This window comes from Rhinolophus hipposideros (assembly GCF_964194185.1).
Source record: "Rhinolophus hipposideros genome assembly, chromosome: 6".
Taxonomy (NCBI): domain Eukaryota; kingdom Metazoa; phylum Chordata; class Mammalia; order Chiroptera; family Rhinolophidae; genus Rhinolophus; species Rhinolophus hipposideros.
This window is the reverse complement of record NC_138052.1, coordinates 851,738-870,263: the sequence shown is the minus strand read 5'-3', so window position 1 is coordinate 870,263 and position 18,526 is coordinate 851,738. Positions and strand designations below refer to the sequence as shown.

General features: G+C 39.1%; 1 protein-coding gene across 8 annotated transcripts in view; it reads left to right on the top strand.

Annotated features, from left to right (window-relative positions):
* SAP130 (Sin3A associated protein 130) overlaps positions 1-18,526 on the top strand; it is an 87,712-nt gene that overhangs the window by 54,272 nt on the left and 14,914 nt on the right. For all 8 annotated transcript variants that reach the window (XM_081051677.1, XM_081051681.1, XM_081051679.1 and 5 more), the window contains exons 16-18: positions 11,209-11,567; positions 16,605-16,853; positions 17,005-17,130. In XM_081051677.1, coding sequence (XP_080907803.1) covers positions 11,209-11,567; positions 16,605-16,853; positions 17,005-17,130 — 734 coding nt within the window. The remainder of the gene's footprint in view (positions 1-11,208; positions 11,568-16,604; positions 16,854-17,004; positions 17,131-18,526) is intronic.

Below are 18,526 nucleotides of genomic sequence, written 5' to 3'. Positions count from 1 at the left end.
ATAGTTAGTTTTGCTACTTTGTCTTTTAACCTTTATGTTAACTTTTTTAGTGGTTGATTCACTGTGTTCATTATGTATTTGTGTTTACCAGTGACATTTCTTTCTTTCTTGTATTTTCTTATTTCTGGTTATGGCCTTGTCTGCCCAAAGAACACCCTCCAATATTTATTGTAAAGCCAATTTAGTGATGGGTAACTCTTTTAGTTTTTCCTTGTCTGGGGAAGGTCTTCATCTCTTCTTCAATTCTGAATCATAATCTGCCAGGTATAGTATTCTGGGTTGTAGGCTTCTTTCAGCACTTCAGATATTTCCTGCCACTCTCTTCTGGCCTGTAAAATTTCTGCTGAGGTATCTATCAGCTGATGGCCTTAGAGGATTTTTCTTGTATGTGACCTGTTTCCTTCTTGCTGCCTTCTAGATTATCTCTCTGTCCTTGATTTTCACCATTTTAATTGCAGTATGTCTTGGTGTGGGCCTCTTTGGGTTCTTTGGAACTGTCTGTGCTTCCTGAATTTAGATGTCTATTTCCTTCCCCAGATCAAGGAAGTTTTCAGCCAAATTTTTCTTTAAATATATTTCTGCCCTTTTCTCTCTCCTCCTAGAGTCTTATAATGCGAATGTTAGAGCATTTGATGTTGTACAGAGGTCCCTTAATACGATCCTCATTTTTTAAAATTCTTTTTCATTTTGCTGTTCAAATTGTATGATTTTTACTATTCTGTCTTCCAGGACATTCGTCTGTTCTTTGCTTTTAACTAATCAGCCGTCAGTCCCTTAGAATGTATTTTTCATTTCAGTTATTGTATTCTTCATCTGTGATTGGTTATTATATTTTCTAATTGTTGAAATTCTGAGTTCCTGTATTCTACTGTCAAGTTTGTTGAGCTTATGACCATTTCTTTGAATTCCTTATCAGACAAATTACTTACCTCCATTTCATCAGAGTTTTTCTCTGGGTTTTTTCTTCTTCCTTCATTTGGACATACTTTGTCTACCCATTTTATTTGACTTTCTGTCTTTGTTAGATAAAATAGCTCTCTCCCAGTCTTAAAAAAGTGGCCTCTGTGTGGAGTGTGGCAGATATTTTTGGCAGGCTGGATATAGCTGGAGTAGGCGCTCGCAGTGCCTGGTATGCCACGTGGACAGAGGTGTGGGTTTCATGTGGAGCAGCTGGATGTACATGTGTGCAGTCACGCCTGTTGTTCTGCTGTCCACGGCCACAACATAGTTGGAGTTAAGCAGCCGGATGTGTGCATAGTTGCTTGCGCTTCTGTTTGGACGGAGCCCTGTTGCTTTAGTTTTTGCCCAAACCACGACTCGGTGGGTTGCCCGGAGCGTGCATATTGCGGTGCTTTTCAAGTTCTGCGAGTGCTCCAGTTGGGGCAACCCTGTGGGCTCGCAGCAGCACCCCAGTGGTTCTGCACTTTCTGCAGAGGGCACAGTCCCATGTGTGCATACAGCAGCACCCCCGTCTCCGCAGTTTCTCCAGACAAAGCAGTGCTGCATGCAGACAGTGCTTTGCTACTTCCTACTCTCTCCTTGTGGTGGCCCCGCAGGCACGTGCAGCCCAGTGGGTGTGCACAGCGACACCAGGATCCGGATTTGAGTGGAGAAGCCCCGTGCGTGCAGTCTGACGTGCTCCTCTTCTTGCTGGAGCTAGCTGTGGAAGGGCTGCCTGGGACTGCAATACAGCAACCCTGCAGTTCAGCCTGACCACCTAGATAGAGCTACCGCCTGTTATCCAAGGTCAGGGGAAACATGAACAAGGCACTCACTGTGCCTCTTGTCCAGGAGAGTTCCCTCAGCTCCCAAGAGAGCTTTTGCTATTCCCCAGCCTTCTCTGTGCAATCAGTGTCTCTCTCTCTCTCTGTCTCTCTCTGTCTATGTCTGTCTCTCTGTCTTTCTCTGTCTCTCTCGTTAGTTGTGCATAAGCTGTTAATTGGCCCTCAGTTGTCTCTCAGGAGGTATTGCTCTAAATACAGGTATACATTCTATGTACTCTTGGGAGGGGGCAAAGTCAGTGTTTTCCTACACCGGCATCTTGGACGCACCTGTGCTTCTGGCATCTTAGTTTTTCTCTTTCACTGTTGTGAAATATCTCCAAGAGCTCCTTTATCATGAGGTTTTTTTGCCAGCACCACTTCCGGGGACATCTTCATCCTTTTCATCAAAACCACCTGCCTTAACTAATTCTTGGAACCTGGGTGCACATTTTATAGAACTTCTTTATCTGAGCTAGCAATTTCGTCAGATAGTTTCATATTAACCAAATTCATGCTAACTTTTAAAACAGTAAAACTAGCCTCTATTGGCAGGAGGTGTTTTTCATGTTCCTTATAATTGCCATTTTCTTTCACTGTGGCAGCTGCCTTCAGCACTTTGGCCTGAATCATTAGGACTTTTTTTTTTTTTTTTAAACAATCTTCAAAGAAGTGAATACTTCATTTCACCATCGTGGCTGTCTGTTCCTATTATAGTTTAAGAAGTGATGTGAAGCGACTTTACCTTTTTTTTCCATGTTCATTGGACTTTCTCAGTATGTTCCATACCATGGTTTCGTATGAGCCTAGATCGATTCCTGTAATTCTCTTTGCTATTGCCATTTTCAATCTTCTAATCACGTCCAATTTTATTTCCAGAACTATCCCCCTTTTTAATGCATTTTCATCTTTGTTGGCCAGTTCTCTTTCAGTCATCCATTGTTGTAAAATTTCACCTGGGCTTTCACTGGGAAACAAGACAGTCCAAATGCATGCTTTGCTGTCTGCATGAACTAAATAACAGATGTGCAGAAACCAGTCAGTGACATACTTCAAAAGAAGTGATGTGATTGGTTACTGATCATAAAGCACAGTATGTTAGTTACATAATGATTTGTGGACTGAAGAGCTAGCAACAAAGTTTGCAATGTATGCAGTTACAGTTAATATACTGTGGTAACTGAAATTTGAATGGTGTTGGTGGTGTATTTGTATAATCTAGGGTGGTGTGTGAGTGTGTGTGTGTGTGTGTGTGTGTGTGTGTTTTTAATTCACACATCAACATCGTGTGAAGTGAGGACTGCCTTTGTATTAAGAATGCTCAAAAGGACAGCAAGGGAGACCATCCTAGAACAAGGGGAGAGTTATACAACATGGTTAGAGGACCGGATTTTATAAGGCTTGTGAACTGTTCAAAATTGGAATTTATTCTGGGTAAGACAGCCACCCAAGGGCTAAAGCTTAGGAGTGACATGATTTGACTCATTTTAAAAGGATTACTCTGGCTACTGAGATGAAAATAAACTGCAAGGAGGCAAGAGTGGAAGGGGGTAGACCCAAGTGAGAGATAATAGCAGCTCAGTCTATCAGAGGCTTGGACCAGCTTGGAGGAAGTAAAAGTGTTCAGAAGAGTTCAGATTCTGGACATGTATTGAAGGTACAGCTGACGGAATTTTGTGATAGAGTGGAGAGAAAGAGAGGTGTCGAGGAAAGCTACAAGATTTTGACCGAGCAACTACAGATAAGGAATTAGCCTTCTAAAATGAGGATAACAGGGAGGAAATCAAGTTTGATTTTAAACAGTTTACTTTTGAGATAGCTAAGTGGTTAGACACATCCTAGTAGAGATGTTATTTGCATGGTTGGATATAAAAGTCTGAAGTGTGTACAGTTCTAGAATTAAAAATAGAGGTCCACATTGGTGATTAAGGTTTGTGAATTGCAAACAGGTAGACCTTCTTTAAGACCATGAGAGTGGAAGAGATCCCAGTGACAATGAGAGTGAGTAGAACGTGGTACAAGGACCATGCCTTAGGACATGTCATCTTCAGAGGTCAGGAAATGGAAAACCAGAACAAGAGACTATTCCTGTGCTATGTGATTTTCCCAGATGTATTGGTGCCATAATTAGTCCTCAGTTAATGAACACTTGGAATTTCCATTGTCGCTGTCGTAATCAGTACTACAGTGATCTCTTTATCACTGAGGCCTTTGGCAGTCACTTCTCTGGGCTCTCTTTCTGGAAGTGGCATTGCTGGATTATAGTAAATGTGCCCTTAAATTCTGGTTTCCAATTACTATACCTGTTTACATCCTCATGAAACATGTGTTCCCATTTTCTCCACATTTTTGCCAACACTAGATATTAACTTTTACAAATGTAATATATTATTTTTTGGTTTTTTAAATACTTTTTTTTAAGTAGCACATGGAGTTAACTTTCAAAGTGCTGGAAAAAAATATGTAGTTCCTGAAGGTGAAGAACACACTGTGAAGCCCAAAAGTGTGTCCCTTGTGCACAATAACGTGTAGAAATCTGGGTAAAGAGGGGCTATCTTTAGAATCTTTCCTGGCGTTAGTATGGTTCAGAGAAACTGGACATAGGCTCCCACCCGACACCCAGGTTGACCTTATTCGCAGTAGGCAGTCTGTTTTTGTGGTACGGGAAGGAAAGTACGGGAAGGAAGCGACAAGCTGGAAGAGCAGTCTCCTCACACCCCACGCCCGCGTATGAGGAATTTCATGTAAGTAGCTGTTTTCAGGAATTGCCCAACTCATTCACCAATGAGTAAAAAGAGGATCAATATGAAGGTAACAAATTAAAAATTAAGAAAAGAGCAACAAAATATAATAATTTGTTCACTAAGAACACTCACCAGCAAAATATTTACATGGGACAGATGAAATCTGTAACAGAATATTTGACTATGAATTTAAATTACTTAATGAAATAACTACAACCTCGATGGAAAACACAGAAAGATGAAATATAGAGACTACCAAGAGTAAATAATAAAATGAAATGACACATGAGCTCACAGAACTCAATAAAGATCTAGAAGAAACCATCACAGAATTAAGCCAAAATTAAAACAAAAATATGTGGACACGGAGGCCAGAAAAGAAAAAAGTGAAGAAAATTTTTAAAAGATTCTAATAAAAACCATGCAAAACATAGTATGATACAGGTAAGATCAGCATATACATGTCAACCTCTCTGAAATCAATATGTGATTTAAAATTAATGGCATGTCAATATTCTATCATTAACTAATGTATGGTTAGGTAGTACACACAGTATTGGTGTGTTGTGTATTTGTAGACAAGGTCAATGAAAATTAGAAATAGAGTGGTATTGTGTGGAAATGGTTGTGGATCGGTTCAGGAACGGCGGAGACTTTTAAAGTGTGAATATATTACTAATTCAAAACAAACAAAAAATTCAGGAAAATTAAAGTATTTTAAATTAGAAAACAGTAGATATTAAAAGTAAGTCCAGAAGCTGTTAAAATAAATTTTTTAATTGAATTTTTAATTGAATTTTTTTAATTGAAGTTACATAGTACTACAAGGCTACTGCTAATGTTTTCTTTGTTTTTTTCTGCCAATCACTAATTCTTTCTCAAACTCCACCAAATCTGTAGCCCTCTAAGTACAGGCCGATCTAGCAGATCTCTGTCGGTTCCATTTTTCCTAGATCACATCCTTCTTTGAAGCCTTGTTTCCTCCTACTCCAGTCTGCATTGGTTGCTCTTGGACTTGATGCCCAGCTGTTTATTCTTGGTGCGTCCTTTTTCCGTAAAGCTCTGACTTCCCTTTAGCTCAACACCTGGAGCCCACACACTTCCTTTTTCTTGGTTTACTCTTGATTTCTTACAGCTCCTCTTTTGTAGTAGAGAAAGAGTACATAAGATGCCAATTTTTGACACTTTGTATATCAGAAAAATGTGTTTATTCTACCCTCACTCTTCAGTCTATGTTTCTGTTACTGAGATTAGGTAAATTATACTGATCTGTCCTGAAGCCCACTAATTCTATCCTCTCTCATCTCTACTGCTGGTAATATCCACTGAGTTTATTTGTTCCATTATGTTTTCCAGTTCTGTAATTTCCATTTGGTTCTAACTTTGATTTCTTTGCTGAGATTTTTGTTTTTTTATTTGTTTGAATGACATCAGCTAATTCCTAAACAACACTCATCTCTTCAAGTTGTGGTTTTTCTGAATCTTCTTTAGATGAGTGGTTTTCTATTTGGACCTGGACATTTTAGGTATTATGAGACTGGAATTTTATTTATATAGTTTTTGTTTTAGCAGTCCCCCTCTCACACTACCCAGTGGGGAAAGGGAAAGCATTGTCTCGTTACTGCCATGTGGGAGCTGAAGTCATCGTTCCCTGCTTGGTCTCTCTTAACAGCACTTCAGTAGTGGGGGTAGGAAAGAGAGGATTGGGGCACCACATTACAGCCCGTCAAGTGTGTAAATGTACGTTCTCCATAGCCTCTGCTGGAGGACGTGGGGCAAGGTCACAATTGTAATGTGGTGTTTCACTGGAGTAGAGCAGTTATTGTCTAAAAGCTTTTCATTGCTAAGCTGCTCTTTGGCTGCAGAGAACAGACTTTTCTTGGGACTTTTTTTTGTTAGTGCCCTTTGATATTTCTGGGTTGCATGCTGTCTAGCACACAGTGTGGGAGGAGGCAAAAAGGAAACCCAAGGAACTCGCTGTTGTGTCATTCCTCGGGTCCTGAGATCCCTAGCCAAGTCTGTCTACTCCTCACCTTTCCGCAGCTTGCTTGTTTGTTTTATATATAATAGTCATGATTAACATTCATGATGCTTAGCAGGAAGAATAGGAAAAAGTACATCTCTGCCATCTTTTCATAAATGTAAGTCCTACCCACACTCTTAAATGATACCGTGTTTCCCCGAAAATAAGACCTAACCGGAAAATAAGCCTTAGCATGATTTTTCAGGATGACATCCCCTGAACATAAGCCCTAATGCGTCTTTTGGAGCAAAATTTAATATAAGACCCAGTCTTATTTTCGGGGAAACATGGTATAATGGCTAGGAGAATTTTAAATTGGAACACACTTTTTCTTTCTAGGTGACATCTTCAACTTTATCTTAACAGCATTCTATTTTTAAGTCCTTAATATGAAAATCTATAAATGTGGAGGAAAATAGAGAAAATAATATTATTCAACTAGATTTAATTGTTTTAACATTTTGCCATGCATTACCTTTCTTGGTGCAATTAAGTTACAGAATTTCACTTTTAAATAGTTTATTATGCATTTTGACAATTTAATTATGATGTGTCTAGGTGTGGGTTCTTTTAATTTCTCCTATTTAGAGTTCCTTGAACTTTTGGATGTATAGATTAATGATTTTTATCAAATTTGGGGGGCTTGGGGCCATTATTTCTTCAGATATTCTTTCTGCCCCTTTTTCTCCTTGCCTTCTGGGACTCCCATTTATGCATATGTTGGTATTCCTATTGCTGTCCCAGAGATCTCTGAGGCTCTGTTTATTTTCCCTCTTTTCTTTCTTTTTCAGTTTCTCAGACTGGATATTCTCAATTGACCCATCTTCATATTTGTTGATTTTTTTCTTATGCCTGTTGAAAATATGCTTTTGAGTCCCTCTAGTGACTTTTTCTTTTTAGCTTTTATACTTTTCAACTTAAGAATTTCTATTTGATCTTTTTTTATAATTTCTCTCTTTGTTGATACTCTCAATTTGCTGAGACATCATTTTCATGATGTTCTTTAGATCTCTCCTTTAGTTCTTTGAAGATATTTAAAACAGCTAACTTAAATTCTTTGTCTCATAAGTCTGACATCTGTGCTTCCTCGATGAGGTTCAATTAATTGCTTCTTTTCCTGTGTTTGACCAATGCTTTCTTGTTTCTTTACATACCTCAGAATCATTTGTTGAAAACTGGACATTTTAGGCTATATCATGTACCAGCTCTGAAAATCAGATTTCCACCCGTCCCTGGGATTTCTTATTGCTGCTTGTAGTTATGGTTATTTGTTTACTTTTCTAAATTAATTCTTTAAAAATCTATATCTTTGTCTTGTGTGACCACTGAATTTCTCTACTTGGATAACTTTATAGTCGGCTGATGATGGAACGACTATAAACCAATAAGTCTCCCTGTGTTTGCAAAGGGGCTCTGTGTGTGTCCTGCCATACCCCATCAACATTCGGGCAGGCGGCTTTACAGTTCTGGCTTTACAGTTCTGCCTCCCCCGCCTTTTCCTGCTTGTGCAGGACCACAAAGCCCTTGGGGGTGCCTGCAGTCCTACGTTTTTATTGCTTCCTAGATGGCCAGAAATATGTTGGTGCTTTTCAAAGCCCCTGTGGGTATTTCATTCTCCAGCTTTTCCTTTCAAGTTTTTTGGGTAGCTTATTGTTTGCTCCAATTGTTACCATCCTCTCAGTCAGCTGGGAAGCTAAGCAATTGCCTCTAATATTTTTCTAACAAACACCTCTTGGGAAAAGGGTGTTTGCACTGGACAAAGTCCATGTCAGGTCAAATAAGACATTCTTGCAAATAGGAACAACTAGACATAATCATATGATGATCGTTTTCTGGTAAAAGGAAGGTTTGAAGTGGCTCTAACACTGGTAGCTGCCAGGCTGCTGTTTTTCACTGTTGAGTGTGGACTGTTGGTTTGCAAGCCTACCATGAAGTTGGGAATGGGGCAGGTTAAAACACACATGAAGTTGACTGTTCTTACCGAGGTTCAGTCAATTTTCTTAAATAATTTTACTATATTGTTGGCAACCTTTGTTTGATTTCCAGAGTTCTGAAAAAGTTGTTTCCGGCCCTTTTTTGCCAGATTTTTGTTGCTTTTATGAAAGAGAGTTTTCAGAGATTCTTACTTCTATTTTTTTGCTGGTGACTGGTTATTTTGTCTTTTAATTCACTTTAATTCCAGAATAAGCTTTACCTCTACCCCACCCTTATTTTTAAAATATATATTTTGAAATAGTTTAAGACTTACAAAAAGTTGCAAAAGTAGTACAGAAAGTTCCCATGTACCCTTTACCCAGCTTCCCCCAGTGGTTACATCTTATATAACCCTAGTCCATTTTCAGAATGAAAAACTTAGCATTGCTACAATACTCTTGACTTAATTACAGGCTTATTAGAATGTCACCAGTTTTTACATGCACTTTTTCCTTTGGTGTATACTAATTTGAAGAGATTTGTAAAACCAGTGTCATAATCAGAGTATGGAACTATTTATTAACCACAGAGACATTCTCTCATGTGCACTCTCTTCCCAAACCGAGGGACTTGCCACTTAGCTCTTCTCCACCACTATAATTGTGTCATTTTGAGAGTTTTATGTAAGTGAAATCTCCTAACTATTACATATATACTACATGCATTGCATATATAATATTTTGCATACAATAACATAATGATACTAGCTTATCACTCAACGTAGTACTTTGGAGACCCATCCTCATTGTAGCGTGTATCACTAGTGTGTTCATTTTGATTGGGTAGTGCTGCACTATATGGATGTGCCAGAATTTCTTTATCTATTTGCTTACTGAAGTCCGTTGGGGTTTCTAGTTTGGGGCTATTACAAATAAAGCTGCTATTACAAACATTCCATGTACACCTTTCTTGATAGACACACATTTTCATCTCTCTAGGGTCAATTTCAAGAATGCAATTGGTGAGTTGCTTGGTACATATATTTTCCATTTTATGAAATACTTTCAACTTGTTCTCCAGAGTAGCTATACCACTTTAAATTCCCACATCCACCATTTGAGACCCTTTCACCCTACAGACTGGCTAAATAAACTCATTCGTTACTGCTAACCATTTTTTTGTAGCTCTAGTTGCTCCTTTCAGGCACTTGGTGTTACTGGGCTTTTTAAATTTTACTTTCACCATTCTGATAGGTATGTGATAATATATATATTTTGAATATAATTCCTTTTTCAGGAATTTTGGTGGCTTTTTCTTTTGTCATTGCTGTTTGTTTTTTTTTTCACCATCTTAACCATTTTTAAGGGTACATTGTAACGTTAAGCGTATTCACACTGTTTTGGAGCCAAAGATCTTTTTCATCTTGAAAAACTGCAACTCCGTAACCGTTATTCAAGGACTCCCCATTTTTCCTCCCTCCAGCCCCTGGGAACCTCCTCTTTTTCAATGAATTTGACTATTCTTGGTTCCTCATATAAGTAGAATTGCACAGTATTTGTCTTTTTTTCATTGGCTTATTTCACTTAGCATAATGTCCTCCAGGTACATTCTGTTCTGACAGATACGTCTGACAAATATTTTCTTTCAATCTGTGCCTTGTCTTTTCAACCTCTTGAAATGGTCTTTAGCAAAGCAAAAGTTTTTAATTTTGATGAAACTCAGTTTATCAGTTTTTTCCTTTATGGATTATGCTTTTGGTATTTCACCTACAACTAGGTTTTCTTCTATATTTTCTTATAAAAGTCTTATAGTTTTACATTTTACATTTAGCTTTATGATTCGTGTTGCTTTCATTTTTGTATGTGGTATGAGGTTTAGGTTAGTGTTGAGTTTTTTCACCTATGGAAGTTGTTTTGGGCCTTCACCTTGAGCAGTATTGTTTTGTTTTGTTCCTTTCGATATCCTGAATTTTCAGCAGTAGTAATATAAATAGGTAAACCTTTATAGCTATTAAATGAAACTTTATTTTTAAATAATGCTTAAGAATTTGTAATGACATGAATGACTTGTTCTTATAAAACTGAAAAAAATAGGATATACATTTTTGAACACTGTATCTGTGACTACTTTAGATGCCTAGAGTTTCTCTGGTAAAATATACTGGAAATTTGAGTGGTGCCTCTGGGTAGAGGGCTGAGTGTGTAAAGTGGAAGGAAGTTATTTTTCAGTTTGTATTCTTTTTTTAGTATATGTGCTGCGGAAGCGAGCACTCAGTTTGTATTCTTTTGTATCTTTGCCATGTGCATGAGTTTCCTTTCATAAAAAATACCATATATATATATATATATATATATATATATATATGTATATATATCTGAAGAAACTGCGTATGAAGTCTGAGTACAATTGTAATATCAAAAAACCTAAGATAGCACATGCGTTAAAGAATTCTGGGAGGAAAATACACTAATGTAATGAAATGTGGTTGTCTTTTGATGATGTGGCTTTGATTTCTTTAAAATGTTCTTGGTTTTCTAAGTTAATTTTATTGCTGCTTATAGAAACATGAGTATGGGGCAAGGAGGGGATCCTTTTAAAATTTGAATTTCCTTTTACTTTTTCAACTTCAACTTTTAGAATCACGGCATATTGTTTTAGTTTTGCTGTGTTTTACAAAAAGATTTGGACAAATATGCATCCTCTGAAATGTTACAAATTAAGGCATTTTTCTGTTGTTTGCCACGTTATCTTTGCTTTTGTGTTTTAGTGCCAAACCTAAGTCAGAAATCCACGTATCAATGGCCACTCCAGTCACTGTGTCCATGGAGACCGTGTCCAATCAAAATAATGATCAGCCCACCATTGCAGTCCCTCCAACCACTCAGCAGCCTCCACCAACCATTCCAACCATGATTGCAGCAGCTAGTCCCCCATCACAACCAGCGGTCACCCTCTCAACCATTCCTGGAGCAGTTCCCATTACTCCACCCATCACTACCATTGCAGCTGCCCCCCCGCCATCATCAGCTGTGGGTAGCAGTCTCTCCTCTGTTTTGGGCCCTCCTGTACCTGAGATAAAAGTTAAAGAAGAAGTGGAACCAATGGATATCATGAGGCCAGTTTCTGGTAAGTTCATTCACCGAATGCTCTTTATTGATGATTGCGCTTCCCCTTTTCTTGATTCTCCTGAGTCCAAGCTCTTGTGTTACCCTCAGCCAGGAAGCCTGACTCCTCCAGGCCCGTTTTCAATTAGTTTTTAATAAATGGAAGCTCCTTTTGAAAACTAAAACCAGTTTGCTGCCCTTTTATAATTTTTATTTCTTACCAAAATCATGAAAAAGATTAGTATTTCCCCAAGGATATCCTTAAATATAACTTCTTTGTATTCATTAAGAAAATATCTCCATGTAAAAGAAGTCAAGATATGATCATACCTAAGTTCTGATTATTTACGATTTATTCCCTGCCAATTTTGTTGCCTTGTTATGCAGTAAAGTAAGATTTATGTTGTTGAAAATATTCTCTCGGTAAACTTACATGTGATTAGTAAAATCTTAAAACTATTCATTACCCTTTTTCCCTTTTCTTCTCGACTGTAAACTTCAAGTTTGTGAAAGGCAGGTCACTTGGGAGGTTTTTGTTTTTTTTTTATGTGGATCTAGTTTTTCATAACTACAAAAGTAGCATTCAGTGTGAGAAATTTATAAAGTACAGACAAAACCAAAGTGGAAGCAAGTCATTCGTTTGCCAGTAACCCAGTGTTACCCTTTTGAGCATTTGAGAGAGAAGGTCTTTGTGTCCCCTGCCTTTGTTCAGTGAAAGGTGTGGTCATGCGGTATCTACACTTTCTAAGCCTGCTGTTTTTTTGCTTGTGTGTTTTCATTTGTTATGCCATGAAATATCCTTCTATGGTACCCATGCTGTGCCTCAGCACTTCCATTGAAAGATACCATGAATAACCCAGAAGGGGAAATGAAATGTTCTTAAGTTTGCTGTTCGTCTTGTCTCTCATTTTGGGTTGTTCCTCTTGCCTCTCGGTTCTAGCACACTGATGGTTACCCCGCTGACGGTAACCCCGCCTGAAACTGGGCGCTGCACGAGTTCTGCTGACACAACCTTGTACACAGGCGCTCCTCCATCCTCTTGGAGCTCACACCCTAACATAGGCGGCACACAGTCAGGAAAGCAGGGACAAAACAGAAGGGAAGGGTAGGACTGGAACTGCGATTTCCAAAAGACTTGAAGGCCTACTGAGGGAGTAATCTTTGAGGAGAGACATTAAAGAGATGAAATGCTGAGTGTGAGGCTATGTGGGGAAAGAGCGTTGCGGACCAGAAGAGAAGCACTAAGTGTGACACTTAAGACAGCAGTGTGCCCTGTGTGCTCATAGAATAGCAGGGGGCAGAGGCAGGAGGTGCTGAGTGCGTGAGGTAGCGCTAGATGACAGGGTCAGAAACAGGATCAAGCATGACTTGAGAGCCCATGGGCCACTGGGGGCACTTGGGCTTTCGGAGGGCGGGAGCTATTAGGGAGTTTTGAGCAGAGGGGGCTGGAGCTCATGTCCCTTTTGAACAGACCTCTCTGGCTGCTGTGTAGAAGAAAGACTGGGAGCAAGGATGGAATTAGGAAGAGGCTGCTGCTTTCTTTGCAGGCAACATTGAAGGCTTCAGCCAGGCTAGTAGCCACAGAAGTGGTATGAAGTGGTTGGAGTCTAGGAATGTTTTTAAAGTAGAACTGAGAGGATTTCATTTAAGATTGGATGTTGAGTGTGAGAGAATATCATCAGGGTCAACTACACATTTTTGGTCTTAGTAACTGGAAGCATGGAGTTACCATCAGCTGAGATAGGGAAGATTGCAGAAGGACCACATTTTGTAGGGAAAATTAGGAGTTAGTTTTTGATGTGGTAAGTTTGACGTATCTGGTAGAACTCCAAATGGAGACGTCAAAAATTTAGGCGTTTGGATCTATGAGCCTGGCTTTTGGAATAGAAAGTGAAGTCGCAGGCATAAATTTGGGAGTTGTAATTTTATATACATAAATTATGTTTAAAGCCATGGATCACTTAAGGAATGTGTGCCGATGAAAAACAGAACCAGTTGTGGACGGAGCTCCTCTAGGGTACTGCACTTTGTGAGGAGGGAGAGGAGGCAGAAGCAAGCAAAGGAGACTGGAGGGGTCAGAGCAGTAGAAATAAAACTCATAGTATGTGGTGTCCTGGAAAGCCAGGACAAATATATTTCAGGGGAAAGGGAGTAATCAGCCGGGTCAAATGCTGCTGAGAGATCAGTTAAGATAAGGGCTGAGCTCACAGTGACCATTGGGTTTAGCAGCGTGGAGGTCATGGAGATGTTGAGAAGAGCAGTTTTCATTTTATGATATCAGTCAGAGTACCGTGTTTCCCCGAAAATGAGACCTAGCTGGACAATCAGCTCTAATGTGTCTTTTGGAGCAAAAATTAATACAAGACCCAGTATTATGTTATTCTATTATATTATACCCAGCATTATATTATATTATATTACATTATACCTGGTCTTATATAAGACCTAGTTTTATATTACAGTAAAATAAGACTGGGTCTTAATTTTTGCTCCAAACATTAGAGCTGATTGTCCGGCTAGGTCTTATTTTCAGGAAAACATGGAATGACTGGGAGTTGGTTCAAGAGAAACTTGGAGAGAAGTATTGGAGACAATGAGTATAAACAACACTGGAGGAATTTGTTATAAAGGGATAGGAAAAGGAAGGGCAATATCTGAAAGGAAATGATGTCAAGAGGAAGTTATTTTTAAGATGGGACAAATGACGGTGTCGTATGTTAATGGGAACAATCCAGTAGAGAGGAAAGAACTGATGATGCAGGAGAAAGAGATGAGAATTCCTAGGACACTATTTCAGGAGGTGACAATAGGTGGGATCTATTGTGTACGTGAAAGGATCTGTTTTTGCTAAAAGCACAAAGAAAGGCACTGCGTGGTCAGCATGCAAGAAACTAGTTAGATGTGGTAGTATAAATTTGTGGACATTTTCTTCTGGTTGTTCCTGGGTTTGTTTTTGTTTGTTTGTTTGTTTTTTCAGTAAAGTTGAAAGCAAGGTCATCAGCTGAGAGTAAGGATAGTATAGGACGTGCTATAGGTGTGAGGTGTGAGGAGAAAGTGTGAAATGATCACGTGGAGAGTGGACTTGGCCCACATGGTAGGATTGTCCCACAGCAGGTAGGGGCCTACTTGCAGTTGGTTGGTGAGCGTGTTCATGAGACCAGTCAGCTTTGCTGTTCACCTTTCTCTGGCAGCATTCAGCTACATGGGTGCAGGCTGGTTAGAGACTTGGCTTTCACCTGTTGTGCTTTTGCTTAGTGAATACAGTGAAGCAAGAGGAAGGACAATGGATGAATAAAACTAATACAATTGCTGGTAGAATCAAAACCCAGTGATAGAGGACTTTACAGGAATAAGGGACAGCAAAGAAAAGGAAGGATTAATGAATAATTGTTCCTAGTGGGGCCTACGGATTGTTGGAGACTTGTTACTAAGAAAAGTGGCCTGGAAAGATGAGTTGGTTTTGGCTGGACACTCAGATGCTAGAAATTGCGATGTGATGACAATGTTTAGGGTATGCCTACTGGGTGTGGGTGGCCGAGGTAGGATGGAGGAAAAGGATGGCACTAGGAAGTGACAGAGTGAAAATAAGAGTTGAGGTGAACTTTCATCATGATTTTTAATTCCCCGGATGTATGATCCATACAAGCCCAAACAAATGTTTACTTCATACTGTGAGTGCCATTTATCTGAAGCCTGTGCACTGCGGTAGTCAGAGGGCGAGCTCTGCTGCCTCTGTCAGCTCCCAGCTCTGCCACTTTACTTGTGTCGTTTGTACCATTTTCTTGTCTTTAAATTGGGGATAATAAAACAGTGCCTACTTATTTATATTATTTTTAAGATTATGTGATTTAATAGGTTATCTGCTAGGAATTAATGCAAAAAGGCTTGAAAAATAGTGACTTGAACATAAGATTTTTGTCTCCCTTGGAGCAAATCCTGAGGCAGACAGTCCAGAGATGGTAATGTGGACTCCATAAAATCATTAGGGATCCACGCTTCTACCACTCCTGCCATTTAACCATCATGCTCTTTTCTTTTGTTTCAGGTGTACAAAACAATATAGTAATTAGAAATTTATGTACCTCACAAAGTGATAATCCAGTCAGTCTAGTACTCATCTGACACTGTACATAGTTATTACCATATTATTGACCATATTCCCTGTACAATACATCCCCATGACTATTTTTTAAATTATAGTTGACATTCAATGTTCTATTAGTTTCAGGTGTACAGCGTTATGGTTAGACATTTATGTAATTTGTGAAGTGATTCCCTAATAAGTCTACTACCCATCTGACAGTAATACGTTGTTTTTACAACATTATTGAGTATATTCCCCATACTATACTTTACATTTCCATGACTATTTTTTAACTACCAATTTGCACTTCTTAACCTTTGCCTTTCTCCCCCATTTCCCAACCCCCCTCTCCCATCTAGTAAACATCAGTTTGTTCTCTGTATCTATGAGTCTGTTTCTGGTTTTTTTGTTCATTTATTTTGTTCTTTAAATTCCATATATAAGTGAGATCATACGGTACTTGTCTTTCTCAGTCTGATTTAATTTCACTTAGCACAGTACCCTGTAGGTCAATCTATATTGTTACATAACCCTCATTCTCTTGATTCAAGATAGCTGCTAGAACGCCAGCTATCACATCTGAGTTCCAGAGTCACAGAACAAAGACGAGGAAGAGAAGATTATACCTTCTTTCTTTTAAGGAAGCTTCCTGGAAGTGCTACAAAACACTTCTATTTTCATTGCATATGGTCACACCTAACTGTCAGGGAGACTAGTAAATAGAGTGTTTCAGATGAGTGGCAGTGTGCCCATCTAAATGTGAGGGTCCTTGTACTAACAAAGGTGAAGGTGTGAGGTTTTAGGAAGCAGTTGGCAGCCTCTGCTGCAATTAGAGTGCTTAGCACAGTGCCCAGCACAAAGAAAAGTCAACACATGTTATCTCTGTTCTGTCTTAATCATTCTCATTGCTGGGCATCAAGTGAAGCTTTCCATTGTGCCGGGGTTCTCACACGTGTGCTCTTTCTCCTACGACAGCAGTTCCTCCACTGGCTGCTAACACCATGTCTCCATCCCTTGCACTGCTGGCTAACAACCTGTCCATGCCTACAAGTGACCTACCACCTGGTGCCTCCCCAAGGAAAAAGCCTCGAAAGCAGCAGCACGTGATTTCAACAGAAGAAGGGGATATGATGGAGACAAATAGCACTGATGATGAGAAGTCCACTGCTAAAAGTCTTTTGGTGAAGGCTGAGAAGCGCAAGTCTCCTCCTAAGGAGTATATCGGTAATGATCACTTCGGCTAACTGTTGTCAGGTGCAGCTTTCCCAACTTAAGTTGGGAGTCCATCCCTGAAGCTCACTTACTGGAACTGTACCTGGAAGGTTGTTGCAACTATGTAGTAAGCTTTTTAATGTCTTCTTTTTCTTTTGAATAGATGAGGAGGGTGTGAGGTATGTCCCAGTGCGTCCAAGACCTCCCATTACTTTGCTCCGTCACTATCGGAACCCCTGGAAAGCTGCTTACCATCACTTTCAGCGATACAGTGACGTCCGGGTCAAAGGTTAGTTTCCCCCAGAAACATCCACTATTAATGCATGAAATTGGTCTTTCACTTGCCTATATAGCAATCCACACAGTAGAATAGAAACACAGAATCACAACTTTCTAGTTTCCAAAAAACCTCATTATTTTATAAAGTCTTGACACTTCAGTGTTTAATTTAGGCAAAATATGTTTTTGAGTAAAAATTTGGAAAATTATCTTCTGCTTCAGAAAGTTGTGTACTTTATTGGAAATCCGGTCTAATGAATAAGTTAAAACCTTGTTTTTAGTAAAATTCATGTGTTACCAGCTCCCAAGTGGTGGCAGATGACCTCCTTAGCCCCCAGAGTAGTTATGGGAAGAGCTGTACTAGATTGTTATTTGGCATAGTACATATTTGTCCCTACGATGCTCCAGTGTGCATGCATTGTAAGCCCTCAGAAATTTTATTTTCCAAAAGACCTTTGGCTTAACATATGTGTAGCTCTAGAAATAGTCCAGAGTAAGCCCTCAATACATGTTTTTGTTTTTGAACTTAAGAATAACATTTTAGTAAACCCACATATAATGAAAATGGTTGCTAGTACTTGGCAAATATTTCTCCTGATGGATTTGAACTGTCAGATATGGTCATTTCATAAAGAAGTGTGAGTTTTCAGAGACTTGGTCATGTTTCCCACCCCCTCACATAAATTCTACTTGGAAACTTCTCTGAAATTTTCCTTGTAGCCTCATTTTGAGTCATAGTTGGAAGGGATTGATTACTGCCTGTGAGCAGAGATGAAGGTCCTGACAGTTAATGGAAATACAGAGGTGGCAGCACTTCCCAGCTTTACTGTCTGACAAGTATACCCTGAGGTTTGAGAAGAGGGTGAGGTTACCAAAGGTCACGAAGTGTTGACCTTTGGTGGAAGCAGGATATGGACCGCTAAACATCTCTTCACACCCCAAGAATTCCATATCATAGCAGTAAAATATTTAAAGGTTTCCCTGGTAACATCCCTGTTGGGCCATACTGAAAAACTCTCATTGTTTGTTGGGACTCACTCTTCATAACTATATCAAGAAGGGTAATTTGACAACTGCAACTGTTGATGATTCCTAAATCTTACACATTTGGATATATACATACTAATCACCTTTGCGCCAAGTCTCTTGACTATTAAATTTTAGTTGAACTGCTTTGCCTGAGCTTTAAAATCACATATAAATAAATCCTGATGGACTACTAAAAATTTGTCAGGTAATTCACAGGCAGGAAAGAAAAGAGAAATAGGATCAAGAAGCACAGAAAACAAATAATAACATGGCAGACTTAGCGATACATACTAATAATTACCTTAAATGTAAATAGTCTGAACATACCAATTAAAACAAAATAGCAGAGTAGATGGAAAAAAATATTCAGCTATATT